Consider the following 17,439-nt stretch of genomic DNA (forward strand, 5'->3'; position numbering starts at 1 on the left):
AGAAAGTCACTAAGCAGAATCCATACCTAAGGAGTAGGGAGTTAATTGATGAATAATTTGGAAATATTTTCCACAGGAGATTTTTCTATTCTTCCCCATTTCTTTATTTATCCATTCTCCTTTTTTTATTTATTAAATCATATATTTATGTCACTGTATATATTTATTTTATAGTCTGGTTATAATACAATACTACTTTTTTTATTTTGTTGCTCAAATTATTCCAGCTTTAGCCACTGGGAATTCTTTCAGTTGGCTCCTGTGTCCCTTTGACATACCCCATCATTGTGGGCTTTTGAGCACTTCTTTACTTTCTGGAATTACAAGATACTTCAGACTCCATCTTGCATATTTCCTGTCCCAGTCCTAAAGCCAGCTACTTCTCTAAGAAACACTAGTTCTTTTTTAGTGAACAATGATATGAGGGTACTTAAAATAGTTTATGGAAAAATAGAATTGAAAGATAATACAAATCTTTCCATGAACTTTTTGAAGTACCCTTAGATCTGGGCACCACATGTTTTTAAATGCCTATTACTAGACCTAGACATGAAGAACTTACAAAATGATACATTTTGAGGACATTAAAATTGGTGAAGGGAAAGTAACAGAAAGTTCCCATCTCCATTTTTAATAATTCAATGGAAAATATTGGGTAGCTTTTCACTTTGAGTATTTATTACAATCCAGAAAGAAATGTTATGATTTTTTTATTGTAATATAATAGAGTCAATGTGTTTGAGAAGGTGGCAAAGGCTAAAAGAACCCTTCATTTTACATTGTTTTGAGGTTTCTATTTTTTTCAACAAAAGTACTATTTGAATCTTTCAAAACAGTGTATGTATTCTCAGTGCCTCAATAGCAAAATAAAGTCTATAACTAATAATCTATGCATATGATATTGATATGATAAAGCCATTAGTCCAGAAATCCACCTTCAATAAGTCATATGCAGGGGGGAACAGATGAAGAGATTGTCCCTGATAACTAAAGTCATACCTCAAAGCATCCTGTCCCTTGTTTCCCCTCTGGGGTCACAGGAAGGAGATAGGCGATGGAGGCAGGAAGCATTTGGACATCTGTGCCAATCAAATACAGGGGTATCAAGCCCCACTCAGCCTGGGTCTCCTCCTAGGAACTGATGTCATCAGTCCAGATCACGGGGAGGCCGCTTTGGGATGATCAAGCATGACAAGCATCTATATAATCAAACTTAAATAAGTATGGGTACTTCCAAAGGCTCTTCCCTGAATCTCTAAGATCTCAACAAACTGTGGTCAAGCCATGAAGGAAGGCAGCTGGAGTTCTGGGGGAAGGAAAGTATTTTCATCCATACCAGACTGGTTACGTAAGGAAATACTTGGAATCCCATGCATACCTGTGATTCAGCTAACAACACTGCCTTCATGTCAGTTATGCACCTGCGTCTTTAAGCCATCTAACAAGCCAGAAGTCCATTTATGCACATCAGCAAGGAAAGGCTCAAGTCTCAGGCAAGCTTCTGCCCAAACTTTGTCATGTTGTCGTGTGTTCCTGTATAGTATCTTACTTTAATCTAGTCATAGCTGGGAGGCTATACAACAGTATAGATGACAAGAGCAGCGGTTAATCATCAGCTGGAATGATAAAAAGGTCTGGAGGTGGGGAAAAACTCAGATAGACTAGAGTTCAGGAGTTTTGCTTATGTCCCAGTGCTGGTCCAAGGGCACTGAAGGAACGACAAAAGGCCTGATTTTGTATTTCCTGATCCATTAACACAGTCAATTTATTTTATACTTTGTGGTCTCCATTTCCTCAACTATATACTGAAAGGTTGACTTCATTGGATATTACTTCTATGATTGCATAATCTAATATGCTTTATTCCTGGACATGACTGGGAGGGGTGGCTTACAATGACCCAAATCAACAGAGTCAAAGAGAACACAGCCAGACTTCAGACAATTCTATGGTATTTTTAAAATTCCCTCTAGTGGCTGCTTGGTTAAACAGAAGGTGCTGAGACTTAAACCCAGACCTGAAATGAGGAAAGAGGAAAGGGTCTGGGAGGGATGAGAGCTGTCATCTTCTAAGATGACATATAATGTCATAACAACTGTTATGTCTGGGTGCAACAGACACTGTGTAGGAGTCTTCGCCCTTCATTTCCTAACTCTTATCTCCACAAGCACACTCACGGAAGTTTGTCTGTGGTAGGTAGTTATATTCGTAGGTGTGCTGCCCTCCCCAAGGGAAGACAAAAACCGAGGGTGGAGAACTAAGAACCAAGGTCCAGGAGTTCCTGCTGTGGAGGATTCCTGGTAGAACAGCAGGGTTCTAATTCGTGTTTCTGAAACCGAACTTATTTAACAGATGAAGCATGTTCTACTTTGCACTTTAGGACAGAAATCAAGATCATAGATGTTCAAATGCAATTTCATGTCATTTTCCCCTTCAAACCTCCATTTTTTCCCTTTAAGTGAAAGAAAGATGCAGACAGAAGAAACAGAAGCAGGCTTCTGCTCTCAAAAACGATCTATAGTTTCAAGTTCTTAGCAAAGAATTTCTATCTCAAATGATTTAAAAACCAGGGGAAGCCTTAAAAAAGAAAAGCCAAGAGGTTTAAGTGTATGAGAACAGCATTTCCTGCCAGAAGGATTTCCTGTTTTAGGCAACCACAGTGACGTGGAGACACATCCGCCCTGCACCGCAGCCTGTGCGCTACCAGCCACTTCTCTGTTCTACTCACCCTTCCTCCCCAACGAAGGTGACATACAGCTTATTTCTCTGCAGGTCTTTTCTGGAGTAGCCCATAATCTGATTAAAAGCATCTTCTAGTAAGTGATCTCGTCGGATAATTAACCTGTCCGTAAAGAGACAATTTAAAAAATAAGATTATTTCCTAATCCTTATCTTTCTAGAACTTGGCACTTGACATTTAATTTTGATTTACCACAATTAACTGGGCGAGAAGTGGAGTTACCTAATATCATTGCTGTCTGCAATAAAGTACACATTTGTCTTTAACTCTTAACAGCATTAGCACAAGTTACGTAAGAGAATCATTGGTAAATAGAGCACCCCACCTATGGCCTGTAAAAAACAACTCAGAGTCCTTTCTGAATGGTCAAACCAATTTATATCTCAAGGAAAATGATGATAAAACAACACACACACACACACACGCACACACACGCGCACACACACACACACACACACACTTTTATTTAGTAAAGGAAGAACAATCCTGAGGTAATGTTTTAAGCTGAATGCACCTAGACAAGGAATCCAATTCCTAAGTGCCCAGAGAGATAGCTGTGAGAATCAGGGGGGAAAAAATTCTGTGTTCTCCAAAGCAAAGGAGCTTAAAATTATGCTTAATTTAATTTTAAGATTAAGTGAGTCTTGAGATTCCCTACGGGAGATACAAATGAATGATGCTCTGGCCAATTAATCTACTTGTGATGATGACAATTAAAGTCATCCTTCCACGGATATCAGTTTCCCCTTAATGTAAATGGTGATAGTCAGGGAGATGATGGGGAGGCTGAGTGCACGAAAGCTGGGTCACCCAGACCTTCAGAAGTCAAGTGTGAGAAAAGTAAAGCCCAGCAACATATGCTGTCTGGGGCAGGCTGATGATTTCTGAGGGCAATCAAAGTGGAGTTCAGTGGAGCAAGCCTCCCACATGCATATCAGTTTCCCCTTAATGTAAATGGTGATAGTCAGGGAGATGATGGGGAGGCTGAGTGCATGAAAGCTGGGTCACCCAGACCTTCAGAAGTCAAGTGTGAGAAAAGTAAAGCCCAGCAACATATGCTGTCTGGAGCAGGCTGATGATTTCTGAGGGCAATCAAAGTGGAGTTCAGTGGAGCAAGCCTCCCACATGTGGGGCATTGAGCTGTGGGGCTGTCGCTGGGTGGTCCCTGGACCCTCTCTCAGACACCCACAGTCATAGCAGTTCTTCAGTGGAGACCCTCCTCCTCTGTCTTCTCTCAGGTGGCATAGGGATCCCTAGTGGGGACATGGGACAGGGGAGGAGGTGGGAAGGAGGGAGGGATGAAAACAACTTTGGGCCAAACAACATAATGATGTTTCTGTTTCTTCTTTTAAAGGAAGGCGGATAAAGAAAGACAGAAACAACATTTGTGACATATTCTGTTGTGAAGTTTGGTTCACAGAATAAAATAGAGCTGATATTCCAACACTTAGGTCAGCTTAGAAGACAGTAACTTGCAATACAGGACATTGTGGTAGCTGCGTATCTAACAAGTATACAATAAGCCAACAAGGAGGTAAAGATAAGAGAAAAAAATAAATCAGCTTTTTATTTTGCATATATTTCTTACATGGAAAGTGGAATATCTTTACTGCTTGTTTTAAAATGCTAAGCTTAAGCATATTTAATTCCAGAACTATGTTTTAGATGATCCTGTAATTTACAAAAGCCAAAATAATTAGGTCGACTAAAACAAAGACTACTTGTCCCAAATCACAATCAATTTCTTAAATTCCCAACCACGTCCCATCCTTTTGCCATCTATAAATCATATAGTTGTATCATTTTGACTTACTTTAATTTCCCTGGGCCTTGTCCATATCCTTTAGTCTCTAACTTCCTGTAAAAGTTCCTTAGTTTGGCTTCAAAATCCCGCTTGTAAGGGGCTGGTGCCCGGGCATTGGCACGCTGAGTACCTACAGAAAACCACAAAAAGAGGCCAATCTGGGCACTGTCCTTATGTTATCACATTGCTGTGAAAAATTACTACCACAGTTAACAAGTAAAGGAGGCAATACTTTTGGCTTCCTCGTTTGTCACCTCTCCAAGCTGAAGGAAATAACAAACCTTAACCAGGGTCTTAAGATATGTCTTCTTTATGACATTTTGGTTGAGAATAAAAATGCTGTTTGAATAGTTAAAATGGTGCCCATGTGTTTCTCAAATATGTTTCCCTTTTCAGTCCAAATTAACATGAGTCAACAGAGTTACTCATGTCTAATGGTAACTGTTCAGGATGGAGTATCTTTGCTTGCTGTTGAATAATATCATGGCAACTAAACAGGAAGTTACAATGTGAAAGTATGTGGTACATAAGGCAAGAACAGTGAGCTTTTATCCTTCACTCTAAATTCCTCACCAAAACACCGCACAATAACCTATCACTAAAAATGACTTTAGACATGTAATTACTTAATTGCAAAAGGCACATGTCTCCTGGGTACACAAAGAGTTAAGGATACTAATATTTACTGCATTCTTAATAAGTGCCAAGTACTGTGAATATTTACAGATTATCTAAAGACATTTTCTATGTCATTCAATGACAAGTATCATTAATAAAATGTAAAAGTAACACAGATTATTCCTCATTCCATAGAAAAATCTGGTTTTGTGTCAAAAGGTGACTAAGCAATGAGCAGGATACAAAACTGATGATGAATATGTGAATTGGACACAGAGCCATGATAAGGACACTGGATATTTCCACTAAATATTTCCCAAATCAGTGAGAGAAATCAGAATACAAAAATTGTGCAGTCTTGTTCATTACATACCATGCAAATTCATTAAAAATTTCTTTAACAAATGAATCAAATAAATGGTTATTATCCATTGCTAATATTGCATTAGTTTCAGCAACAGATGCCCAAAATGAATAAAAGGATGTTGCTGGAGTGGATATTGTGGGTGGGGAGACAGAAATAAAACATATCAAACAATTGGAGAACAATTGAGTCATAAACTAGTTGGTATACAGACTATAAAGCAGAGGGAACACATAATAGCCCTGGGGCTGTACCCGGCCCTATAGATCTATTGTGTTTGCCCCACAATCTTTGATAAAGATTTTAAATTTCCAAGATTTAAAAATTAGGAGATTCCAAGTTTTAAAAAAAAGTCCAGATTTTTCTCTTGAAAATTATTTGGGAATGTTGCAACAACTGGTTTGCATACAGCAGGCAGCTACCCCTTCAGACGAGGCACGTGCTCTCCACTCTGACACAGCCACTCAATGACATTGGCTGCCTGGCCCCCTAGGTATCTGCGTTTGAGATCAGAGTTATAGAAAAGTGGTAGTAATGTTATAGAAAAGTAATGAGTGTAAGGAGAGATCAGAATGGAAAAGACCTTTGGGAGGAGGTGTAATTGGAACCAAACCTTGTAAATGGAGGCAGCAAGAGCTGGAAGAAGCATTGCATGCATGTTCAGATGGCTCTGAGGAGACCCCACTAAACTAGAGTGAAGGGGGTCACGTGGGGAGTAAATGGGAAATTAAATTGGTCAGAAGGGTTGGAGCCAAATTATGAGGAATTTAAAAAACCCTAGCAGAGGGGTTCGGGCATGATGCAGTGAACAGTGGGGAGCCATTATAGGTTCGTGAGCGAGGGGATAACATACAAGTGGTGTTTTATTGAAGAAACTGTTTTCAGAGTGTGTTGGGCAGATCAAGGGTCAGCAGGAGGAAAGGAGAATGGAGGGTAGAGACCCAGTTAGGAGTTTCTGCAGCAAACTTGACCTGAGGGAATAAAGACTAGACTGGAGGATGGTGACTCAGAGAAACATTTACAATGTGAAATAAGAATTAGTAACAGAGTAGATACATAAGGAAGAGGAATGTTACATGCTGATGATTATTGAAAGTTTTTAAACAATAACAATAGCTATCATTTGTTAAGTGACCGCTATAGATTAGGGACCATGCACTTAACATAAGGGATCTTGAGAAACCTTCATAACAAGTTTAAGAAGTGGATATTATTATCGCCATCATCAACACTTTGCAACTAAGGAAAAAGAAGAAGCAGTCTCCTGTTCAAGTCACATGTCCATGACAGTAGGTCTGGGATTCGAGCCAGGTCAATCTGATGCTGAAAGCAGCATGAAAAATGATGCTGGTGGACACTCTTTATGCATATTGAATATAAATATAAAGCTTTACATACATTGAGTTGGAGATTACAGCTGATCAGGTGGATAGGCTCTACAGGCACTTGAAAATACAGTGCTGCAGTTCAGGTGGGATCAAGGCCACACTTGTGGATTGAATGAGTTAGTGTGCACATACGGCACTTTGTGCAGTGCCTGTCGCATAGGAAACCCCGTATAAGTGTTAGTTATTATTGTTATCTGCACAGAGGTGAATACTGAAGATATGGGGAAAGGTGTTCAGGTTTTAGAAATGGATTTTTACAAAATTGGATACTGATCAATTATCTGTCTGGAGGTCTGTTTGTACATATAGTTATGAATCTTTTACCCACACAGCTAAGAGTTACAAAGAAAACAAATAAACTTGACCTTAAGAGATCTGGGAAGAAGAAGAGACCCCTGGGCAGTGGTTCTCAATCTTGACTGCAGATTGGAATCACTTAGGAAGCTTTTATAAATCCCAGTGTTCAGTCCACACCCAAGATGCATTACATCAGAATCTGTGGGGGTAGGATGCAGGCATAAGTGTTTTATACAGCTCTCCAGATGATTCCAATGTGCAACCATAGTTGAGAGCCACTATTCTTTTATAGGAAGGTCAAATGTAACCAATGAAACATGTGGGCAGCATCCAGGGGCTAACACAAGGCAAATGCTTCCAGCATAGTTGAAAGGCATCGTTTGCAACATGTAGGAACATGATCTCCATGAGCACAAGGCTGCTCTTCTCGATGGATGAAGGACAGGGCAGTGCAGTAGAAATCCACGCATGAGTGGCACAATAAAGTTGTCTGTGCTGCAGTCTGAGAAACTGCAGACTAGTAAACCCAGACAGCTCAGAAAGCAGCCATAATGAATCAGCTTTCAAGAGCACAATTGTTGATAGGGAAGAGGGAATGTAAGAACAAAGGACCGAATAAAAATCTTTTAAGACTCAAAGGAAACATGATGCTTTGAGTTGATTACTTTAAAAAACAGCAGATATACTATTGCTGTATAATTTGAGATGCTTAAAAGGATGTGGGAATGCCATAACATTCCATCCACATCAATACAGACACAATAAAAATTAGCTCTGACTTCGTTTACACTCTAGATAAAGGAATTTAAGTGTGCTGACACTGGAGACAAAAATTGTCACATGTAAAAATTCTTTTGCTAATAGTCCTATTATGAAAATAATCATTTATACATTACCTCATCACTTAAAAATTACAGTCAATTATGCTCTTGACCCTTGTCAAATTCTTAACACAAGTCAGGTACAACTGCCAAGAATTTCTAGGGCAAGAACTATGTTACTTCCACTTTGGAAATCAAAAACTGTTTTTGGAAGATTGAGCAAATAGAATTGTAGAAAAATTACAACTTGGGTGAAGTTCCAGGATATAATACTCTTACAGAGAGAATGATTTTTATGGTCTTTGCAGTTTAAAAAAGATCAATGTTACATCTAGTAAGTGACCAAATGAAGGGCTGACCTCATAGATAATTGGCATTATGCTAACTATTTGTAGGAAAAAATTTCAGTAACAAGGCATTAGTTTTTTTCCTTGTCTTTGCTAGGCAAACCTAAAGAACTCCTACATAGTGTTACGCTATTTCCATATATTATTACAAAACTGCATAACCATATACAAGCTGAAGAATTGTACCTGACAAAATATTTCAGATAATGCTAGAAAAATCTTGGCATCAAATTCCTGAGCAGTCTGTCTCTTTTGATTCTAGGTATGAAACTTGGAACCCAGACTGCTTTGACAACACTCACTGTGCACTGGACAGGGTTTGGAGCGTGGCCTGATCCAGCACAGCTCCAGGCCTCTGTCCTGGGATGGCACAGAAGCCCCCTTCTTTCCTGGCTCACTTTCCAAAAAAAAAAAAAAAATCTCTATGACATTTTTTTTTTTTAACAATTCCCTGTTAGTGAATGAGAACAAACCATCAAGCATTGCAATAATTTCTAGAAGACTCCTACAGGAACATAGTTCATCAGTAGAACTTAAGAAAAAAAAATACCTCCGACAGAGCTGGCACAAAGCACAAGCTGTGAAATCCTCACATTTTTTGCTTTATTCTTTAAGAGCAGTAAAAGGTTCTCAAGTCGTTTTTTGAGCTTGCTGGTGCTCATGTACATACTGTTTACTGAAAACAACTCGATGTTCTGATTTCTGAGACCTTGGGAAAGGTCTTCGCAAAGAAGCAACTTATTAAAAAGAGAAAGCTGAATGGTATGCCAATGACAGGCATCCTCTAGGACAAGGGAGACCAATAACAACAATGACAAAAAATAGAATCTGTATATTGTGATAGAGACAGTATCTGGGAAGAGAAGACAAGAGAGAGAGAGAGAGAGAGAGAGAGAGAGAGAGAGCAGGCATCCTCTAGGACAAGGGAGACCAATAACAACAATGACAAAAAATAGAATCTGTATATCGTGATAGAGACAGTATCTGGGAAGAGAAGACAATAGAGAGAGAGAGAGAGAGAGAGAGAGAGAGAGAAAGTGCTATAGATTGAAAAGGGCCCCCAAAGTTCAAAGTTCATGTGTGGAAACTTAATCCCCAATGCAACAGTGCTGACAGGTGGAAACTTTTAGGAGGTGATTAGGTCACAAGGGCTCTGTAAGAATGGGTTTGTTATAAGAGCAACTTCAGCCCTCTCTTTCTCTCTCACATGCATGCTCTCTTGCCCTTCCACCTCTGCCATGGATGACACAGCAAGAAGGCCCTTACCAGATGCTAGCACCTTGATATTGAACTTCCCCACCTCCAGAACTGTAAGCCAAATAAATCTCTGCTCTTAATAAATTACCCAGTCGGTGGTATTCTGTCATAGCAACACAAAATAGACTAAGACGGGGAGGAATGGAGGGAGAGACAGAGGGAGAAGAGAAGAGAGAACGTTTGTGAAAAGAGTAGGAGATAAGCAGCTGGTAAGATGCTACCATTTTGCAGGGAGAGAAAGAGGAAAAGAAAATCCTTAAAAAGTCCCACTATGTGTTAGGACAAATAATTTCCTGTGCAGTCCATTCCCTCAAGGCAGCCTTCAGTAAAGACCCACAAGGCACTTTAATGCTCTGAGTCTGTTTCACTCGTGTTGAGTGTGACCTTGTGCTGGTACCATCTTCCAGGTGATCCAGTTCTGGTGAAGTAACAATAGCTCTGCACCACAGTTCATCAGCACAATCATCCCACAAACCATGAAATATCCTCGATGTAATGTGTATAGAAAGGCAAGGAGAAATGTACCTATGAAAGAGTTTTAGCAAATAGTGAGTTAAACAAATTTTCATGCCATTAAAATCATAGCTTTGGTTACCTGGAAAATTCACATAAAAGAGCACATTTCCAACAATATTAGATAAATTAGGTGTTATTGCATTTAAATTCCTAGAAATGTGCAGCTTAAATAAACTGCTGTGTCCCATATTTGGCATAATAAACCAAATGGTGTTTGGAGAAATCTTTTACTTCTGGCATCGCTGAGGTTGGGATTGGCATTATAATGGTCCTAGAAAAACAAACCTTCACATTCCAAAATTTTGACAAATTTTAGGCAAGGATTCTAACAGCTGCAAAAAGCGGTGAGTCAAAGTTTCCAAAGCCCCTCTCTCTTCTGTACTTGAAAAGACATGTAAATGTGCTTGGAATGAGGAAAAATGCGGAAAGTTTACCAGGTTCCTAGGCATTCTGAAAGATGATCATTAAAATTTATTATTGTCGTAATTTTCATGATATTATTCTCACACCACCAAAGGAGGTGAAATTCTAGTCACTAGGTGGAGAATCAGGCCACTTTAAAAAATCTGTTTGAAATGTTGCTTTCACAAAACCTTCTGGAATACTGGTAGGAGGACAAGCTATTTTATTCAAAGAAACAGAAGATTCCTCCACAGGGGAAATGAAGCTAGCTAGTCTTGCCCTTGAATCATGTGGAATTAGTTACAGCTACTTTCATTGATATCAGTCAGTACATCCCAATTTCAAGATCAAACAAAGCCCACTGAAACAGAGTAGGCCAAAAATATGGAGATGATTCTTCCTGAAAATTAAAACCACTACAAACACTGCTAGCAATTTAGATATATCTGGGTTACACATGTCTTTGGAAAATGTTTAAATCTAAATCTAGGTTTCCAGAATGCATTTTATTACCACCATGGATTACTCATGTGCATTTGTGATGCTAAATAAAGAAGTGAACTTAGTCAACATTTAGAACGTTCCTTCATACAGAATGTTCAGCCAGTCTTCAAGATCGTGCATTTGTAGGGCTTGGAAGAGACATGATCTGGTGATCTACCTTTTTCTCTGTGAGGGTGGGCCATAGAAAAGTTCTGGAAAGGAAAGCCTTGGCTAGCGTAAGTAGTAATCCACACGGCTTCATTTCTTTAACCATAAAACATCAGGAAAAGAAACAACCCATTTTAAACTTCAGCACAGATTCTTGCTAAGATAAAGACCACTCAGAATGATTAAATATCTACACAGCCAGCTCTGTAAATCACAAAGAAATAGATTCATATATTTCAGCAGTTGTTAATGGTTCAAACACGGACAAACTATACTTCTCAGAATCAAGTTTCCAGAAAGAAAGAAAAAGGGATAAATTAATGTTTTTTAGATACTTGTTATGTTCCAGGCACAGGCAAAGGGTTCTCCCAAACCTAACCATGGTAGGTGGAGGTGATTATTATTATACTCATTTTACAGAAAAAAAAAAATTCAAGATCAGGAAAGGAGGTAAATTGCCCAAAGTCACACAGTTGCTAAATGACCAAAGCCAGATGCAAATCCCATCAATTTTCCCTGACACCTTTACCTATAGTGTCATATACCTATTTCCTTTCATCCTGTGTCATCAAAATAGGTGTCCCTATTTTGTTCCAAACTTGATCTGTGCTTTTGCCTCCAGTGTCTTGCCTTCCCACGGGTCGGTGCTGTGTGGACTGCTGCTGCTTTGCCTCATTCAACAAGCCACCGTCCTTCCACCCACATCCTGTACTTCCACACACACACGCTCAACTGCCCCGTCCTAAAATCCCTTCCTTCACTCTTCTCCTTCTAACTAATGTCCTTTTTTCAATTCCAAACTTTGTGAAAAGAACATTCTACATTGCTGGCTTCTACTTTACATCCTGTAACCAATAATGATCCAGTGTATGACCTATTCCATAGAATGTGTTGACAAAGCCCATTTATAACTTTATGATTTTCAAATCTAATGGCCTCTTTTCAGATCTCATCCTTCCTGAACCCTTGGAGCATTTGGCTCAGCTAGCCACTCCTCCTTGAAACCTAGAGTCCCTGAAAAGACTTTCCTAGTTCCATTCTGAAATCTGTGGGCTCTTTCATTTTCAGTCTGGGGCTCCTCATGCCACTGTCCTTTTTTCACTGACTTGTCCTCCCTAGTTCCTCCAATCTACACTCTGGGTTTCAATTGCCACCAGAACACTGAATTCCTCTCTGTCAACCTCTCCTGAGCTCCATGACTGATGTTTCCAGTTGTCTTTGGGCATCTCCAATTGATGGCCCAAAGATTTCTCCACAAAACATGTCCCAAACTAAACACACTTAACCTGTCCCCTCCAGTGTAAACTTTTTCCTTCCTTGGTGACTGGTGCTACTATGTCCCTGGTACTCTAGGTAGTCTAGGTAGGTAGTCAAATCTACCTTGACTCTCCCCTACCTGGACTCAAAGTCTTGATGTCTCTACATTCTACTTCTCCCTTGAATTCATTTCTTTGTCTCTGTCTCCACTGCCACTGTCTAGGCCAGCCTTTTATCATGTCACCCAGGCTAATGCAACAGCTGCCCAAATGGTTTCTCTGACTCCAGTCTCTCGTCTTCTAATCCATCCTCCCTATTGTCGCCAAACTGATCTTGGTAAAATAGGAGATTATCGGTATTCCTCTGCTTATAAATGTTCCGTGGCTTCACATGGACTGCAAAGTAAGGCTTCACTGACAAACTAGCCCTACCCTACCTTTCCAACCTGATCTTTGAGAACTACCCTTCACTTGTATCTATTAATTTGCCCTAAACTATTCATGCTTCTGCAGCATACCTGATGCTACCTTTTGACTAGAATGTCCTTCTTTCTCTGGTCCACCTGGTAAACTCCTAATCATCGTCTTTTAGGGCTCCACTTCATACCTGTTATCTTCATCTTTCCCCACAAAATGCTACCTTTTGACTAGAATGTCCTTCTTTCTCTGGTCCACCTGGTAAACTCCTAATCATCATCTTTTAGGGCTCCACTTCATACCTGTTATCTTCATCTTTCCCCACAAACCCCACCCCCAGCGCTGAAGGAATAATGGTTCCCACGTCTGTGTTCCCATGCATCTCTTCATTACAGGACTAACTACAGAGCTTTACAGAGGCATTTGTTGACTCACTGCCCCACCATGAATCCTTCAAAGGCAGAAACCGTATTATTCATCTTTGTAGTAACAGTGTCTTATTCAGTGCTTGGATCATAGTTGGATGCTCAATAAACCTGTGTTATACGAACAAATTAATAGACCATTTCCTGTTTGCAGCGTTCAATTAGGTGCAGCTTCATTATAATAGTGATACATGAAAACACATGTTATATATCAAAGAACATACAGCAGCCTTTAGTGACACATATAGAGTTTAGATTTCTATTGAAATAGGCTTAAATTCTGATAGCTGTTAAAGTGTGAACAATACATTGCCTAAAGTAAGGATGAATACAGCTGATGTTCTGTCAATATCATGGCTGCCTTCCTTTTAAAAAACCCCTTTGCTAAGTTGCATTTCCTACTATTCATTCATTCAACCACTGACTCACCCACTCAGTCCTTCATTTATACCTACCTCTTTCAAAGAGTTTGAAGTTATACATGTTAGTTTATGTCAGCATGTTCTATCTGCCCATCCATCTCTGTTCTTCTATCTAATGCACTTAATGAATACTTCACAGAAAAATACCTAAGTCTATTAAACTGAATAATTTAAGTTCTACATTATTTATTGAGAGTAGAAATTTTATTTTTATTATTTATCAAATTGATCTCTTCACTAGAACTTTTTAAATCCATAAAGCTAACATAGTATTTTGTACCCTAATATTTTCCAAGATATAGTAGGCACTATATAACATAGTGAAAAGCAAGTTCTATATCTTAATATGACATGTTACTAACATTTATCCTCCTATTCATTATCTTTCTGTCAAAGTGAATCCCCATGGAAATAACCCACTTTTAAGAGACAGGAAATGCCATACAACATATAACCATACTAGCACTAAAAATGTGTCCAAAGTGTTCCCTTCCTGTCCTTTATGAGAGAACATCTGACTTTAGGACTCACTCCTCGAAGAATTCACTGTAAGCAGCAGGTGGACTCACCTGGTGAGTTCTGAGGAGACGACACGGGAGAGCCACGTGGGGACTGACAATAGCTGGGGTGGAGTAAGGCATGTGGAGGCACATATGACATTATCTCTTCTTCAAATAAACTGGGGAAAGACAAGAAACAAAATGTGTACTTTAGCCAAAGAGGTGGGGAAAAGCCTTGTTTCTGCCGTGGGTAGGACAGTCTATTTCTCACTCTGACCCATTCCATCAGACATAGAAATGTGGTGTTTGTCAAAGTACAAATACTATTTAAGCTATAATAGAATAAAATATTTAAGGCTATACCATCTAAATAATATTTAACTAAGGACAGGTGAATGATAATCATGACTTTGGCTTACAATTACTTCTGTTTTTACTAATTCCAAAAGCAGAATTCTTAGTTTAAATGGAAACCAAAACAAAGCAAAACAAAACAAAAACAAAAACCAAACCCCAGAATTGTAGGTTTCTAGAATAAAGCAAAAGAATTATATCTTAGCCAGAATTTTGTAACAAAAATGTAACTATTTTATCACCAATGTGATTCAGGAGATACATCATAATCTAACACTCACTGACCAAGTGTCTTCCTGACCATCTGGCATACTATGTGCTGCTTTTGGAACTAGCTCAGTACACCAAAGCAGAGGGGCCGCCCCCTAGCCTGAGAAATGACCCCCCCATAGGCCCTGTTTAGAGTTAAGTGAAGTGAAATATCGATGGAAAGTGATTATGTCCTTTTGAATTATGCCTCAACTACATAGTAAAGGAAAATAACTTTTTGGCAACAGACAAGTGGGCAGTCAGAAATATGGCAACAAATACGGCTACTATCAAATGGAGAATTAGAAATGGTCAGGGTCAGGATGATCATGAATGACATGAATGGGTTTGTTAGCACTCAGGGAGTGGCTTAGTATGACAGTCCCTTTCATTCTATGGAGGTTACAGTGGTAGTGTTTCCACCACTGGGGAGAGCAAAGCATTATTTTACTCTGGTTTACCTCCATGGGAGGGTATAATATTATCTCTCCATGGGAGAGATAATATTAAAAATGAGATAATTTTAAAACTTCCTGGTTTCCCCTCTAAATTACTCTAAAATTTAAACAGAAGCTGATCTGACCATCACGAAAGAAAATACAATTGGTGAGTTTTATGAAGGGCTATCAAGTTGGCAGTGAGCACCAGGGACCAAATTTCAGCTTTCTAATTTCCCAAATGTAAACTCTCAAAACCATAAAGTAAATAACACTTTGAATCAGCAAAAGGGGACAAAGAACACTTCGAGAAAAATATTTGAAAGAAGATATAAATATGACCTACTTCTACACTGAAGTGGTAAACTGTGTATACCTTATTCAGATAACCCTCTGTTCCCTTCTGTGAGTGGGACATTTTATTCATTAGTCTCTACAACCTTTCCATTCTCTAATACCAACTTCTTTACCAGCAGGGTAAAAACAAAATTAAACAGATCTCAGCGATAAATACAATTATCACTCAATCAGCATCTTAAATCTTTAGTATGAGTGTTTCTGCAAGTCTTTAGGAAAAAAGGAGACAATTTTAGGCTGCCAATGCTGGCATATTATTTTCTAAAATGCTCCATAATATCTGATGACAGGAGACTTCCTAATTTAAGAGCAAGGCTTACATACCTCAGCAACATAACAAGGTCTGCATCACTGGAAAGGCGCACCAATCCTGGGGTCCCTTCAGTTCGGATAAATTGAATCTTCTCCCTACTCAAGCAAAGAAACAGCTCAAAATATATGTGGCAGATTTTTGGAACATAACTTAGTGGTAAGGCACATTTTTTTGTAATGGTCACAGCATTTTTTGGTACCTATTATGTGGCAGCTACTGGGTAATACCCTAGGAACACACATCCAAGAGAGAGATGGTCTTTGCCTTCAAGGGGGTCCTTGTGAGCATCGACATCCCAGTTCTAATGCTGGGGAAAAAAGATTCTTTTATTGCTTTCACCATTTTGCTGCCCAAATACTGGTATAGGTAATAGTACCACCCAACCCACTCAGTCTCTGCTTTGAGTTAAAACTGTTGTGGGCCTGAATTTAAGCAACAGTTTTAAGTTGATCCCCTGCTATTCCAAAAAAGGATTGCATAGGGATATTCATCTGTTTTCCTGAGGGTATCTTTAAGTTATACAGGATGACAACATTCCTACTGGGAAGCAGATAGTATCTATGCATTATATATTCAATATGAAAGCATATGGCGTTTTAAAATAAGTGAAAAACTGAAACACTTTTAGCTACTACAGTTGGTGAAATAGATTGTGTGCATACTTGTGCAAATGTACACAAGTTCATATATGTCAAACACAACAATGTGAGTTATTTCTACCATTATTTTGTTTAGATACATGTGATAACACCAGTTTTTTCTTTTTACTTAATGAGTCATCTTCATGTAGCTAGTTTATGGTTTTAATAAAATTTTTCCTAGTTGCTTTCCCTCATTTATATTGTGCTATTTCAAAGCAAACCATATTAATTTCTATAAGAAAAAAAAAGAAAATATAAACTAGGGTACTAGTTTATACTACCATTACATTTGATTGGAACACAGTGGTCAACACTAATATGCAATCTAATTCTGAGTGCTAAGCAAAATAAACTCTGATTACTGTATTATGAAATGAAATATCAATCTTTGATGTAAGTATTTAGACTTAGTTCTTATCTATAGAGAACCTTCTTTTTTATTTGATATTTTCATAAAGTTCCACTGCATTTTATATTTCCAAATTCTGAATTCTCTTCATAAGACTGCTTACAGACTTGAAGAAAATGAAGAGGAAGGCAAGGTTTAATTGTTCAGATGAAAAATTCTTGACTGAATAGAAAAGTCAATTCATTTGCCTGTAGCCACACAGCTCACAAGGCGTGATAAACAGAGTTCAGTGCTTGGTTTCTTCTGGCTAGGATCCATTTTACACAATATGTTAGTACATGAAGCATCTAATATTTAGTATTGCCAAATTTTCTTTTCTGTCCCTTATTACCAGTAGCAAACTACTATTTTTAAAAAAAAAAAAACTAAAATAAATAAGTGGCAGACATGTACGTAAAGACATTGTGCAGAAGGCCAGCTTCTCTGCTGAAGGTGATTGTAGCTTGAAGGCTGA

General features: G+C 38.7%; 1 protein-coding gene across 1 annotated transcript in view; it reads right to left on the bottom strand.

Annotated features, from left to right (window-relative positions):
- HECW2 (HECT, C2 and WW domain containing E3 ubiquitin protein ligase 2) overlaps nucleotides 1-17,439 on the bottom strand; it is a 145,092-nt gene that overhangs the window by 35,537 nt on the left and 92,116 nt on the right. The window contains exons 17-20 of the mRNA XM_008563299.1: nucleotides 15,947-16,030; nucleotides 14,295-14,404; nucleotides 4,554-4,674; nucleotides 2,729-2,842 (exon numbers count right to left, since the gene is read on the bottom strand). Of these exons, the coding sequence (XP_008561521.1) occupies nucleotides 2,729-2,842; nucleotides 4,554-4,674; nucleotides 14,295-14,404; nucleotides 15,947-16,030 (429 nt within the window). The remainder of the gene's footprint in view (nucleotides 1-2,728; nucleotides 2,843-4,553; nucleotides 4,675-14,294; nucleotides 14,405-15,946; nucleotides 16,031-17,439) is intronic.

The sequence above is a fragment of the Galeopterus variegatus genome, unplaced genomic scaffold (genome assembly GCF_000696425.1).
Source record: "Galeopterus variegatus unplaced genomic scaffold, G_variegatus-3.0.2 Scaffold172, whole genome shotgun sequence".
NCBI lineage: Eukaryota > Metazoa > Chordata > Mammalia > Dermoptera > Cynocephalidae > Galeopterus > Galeopterus variegatus.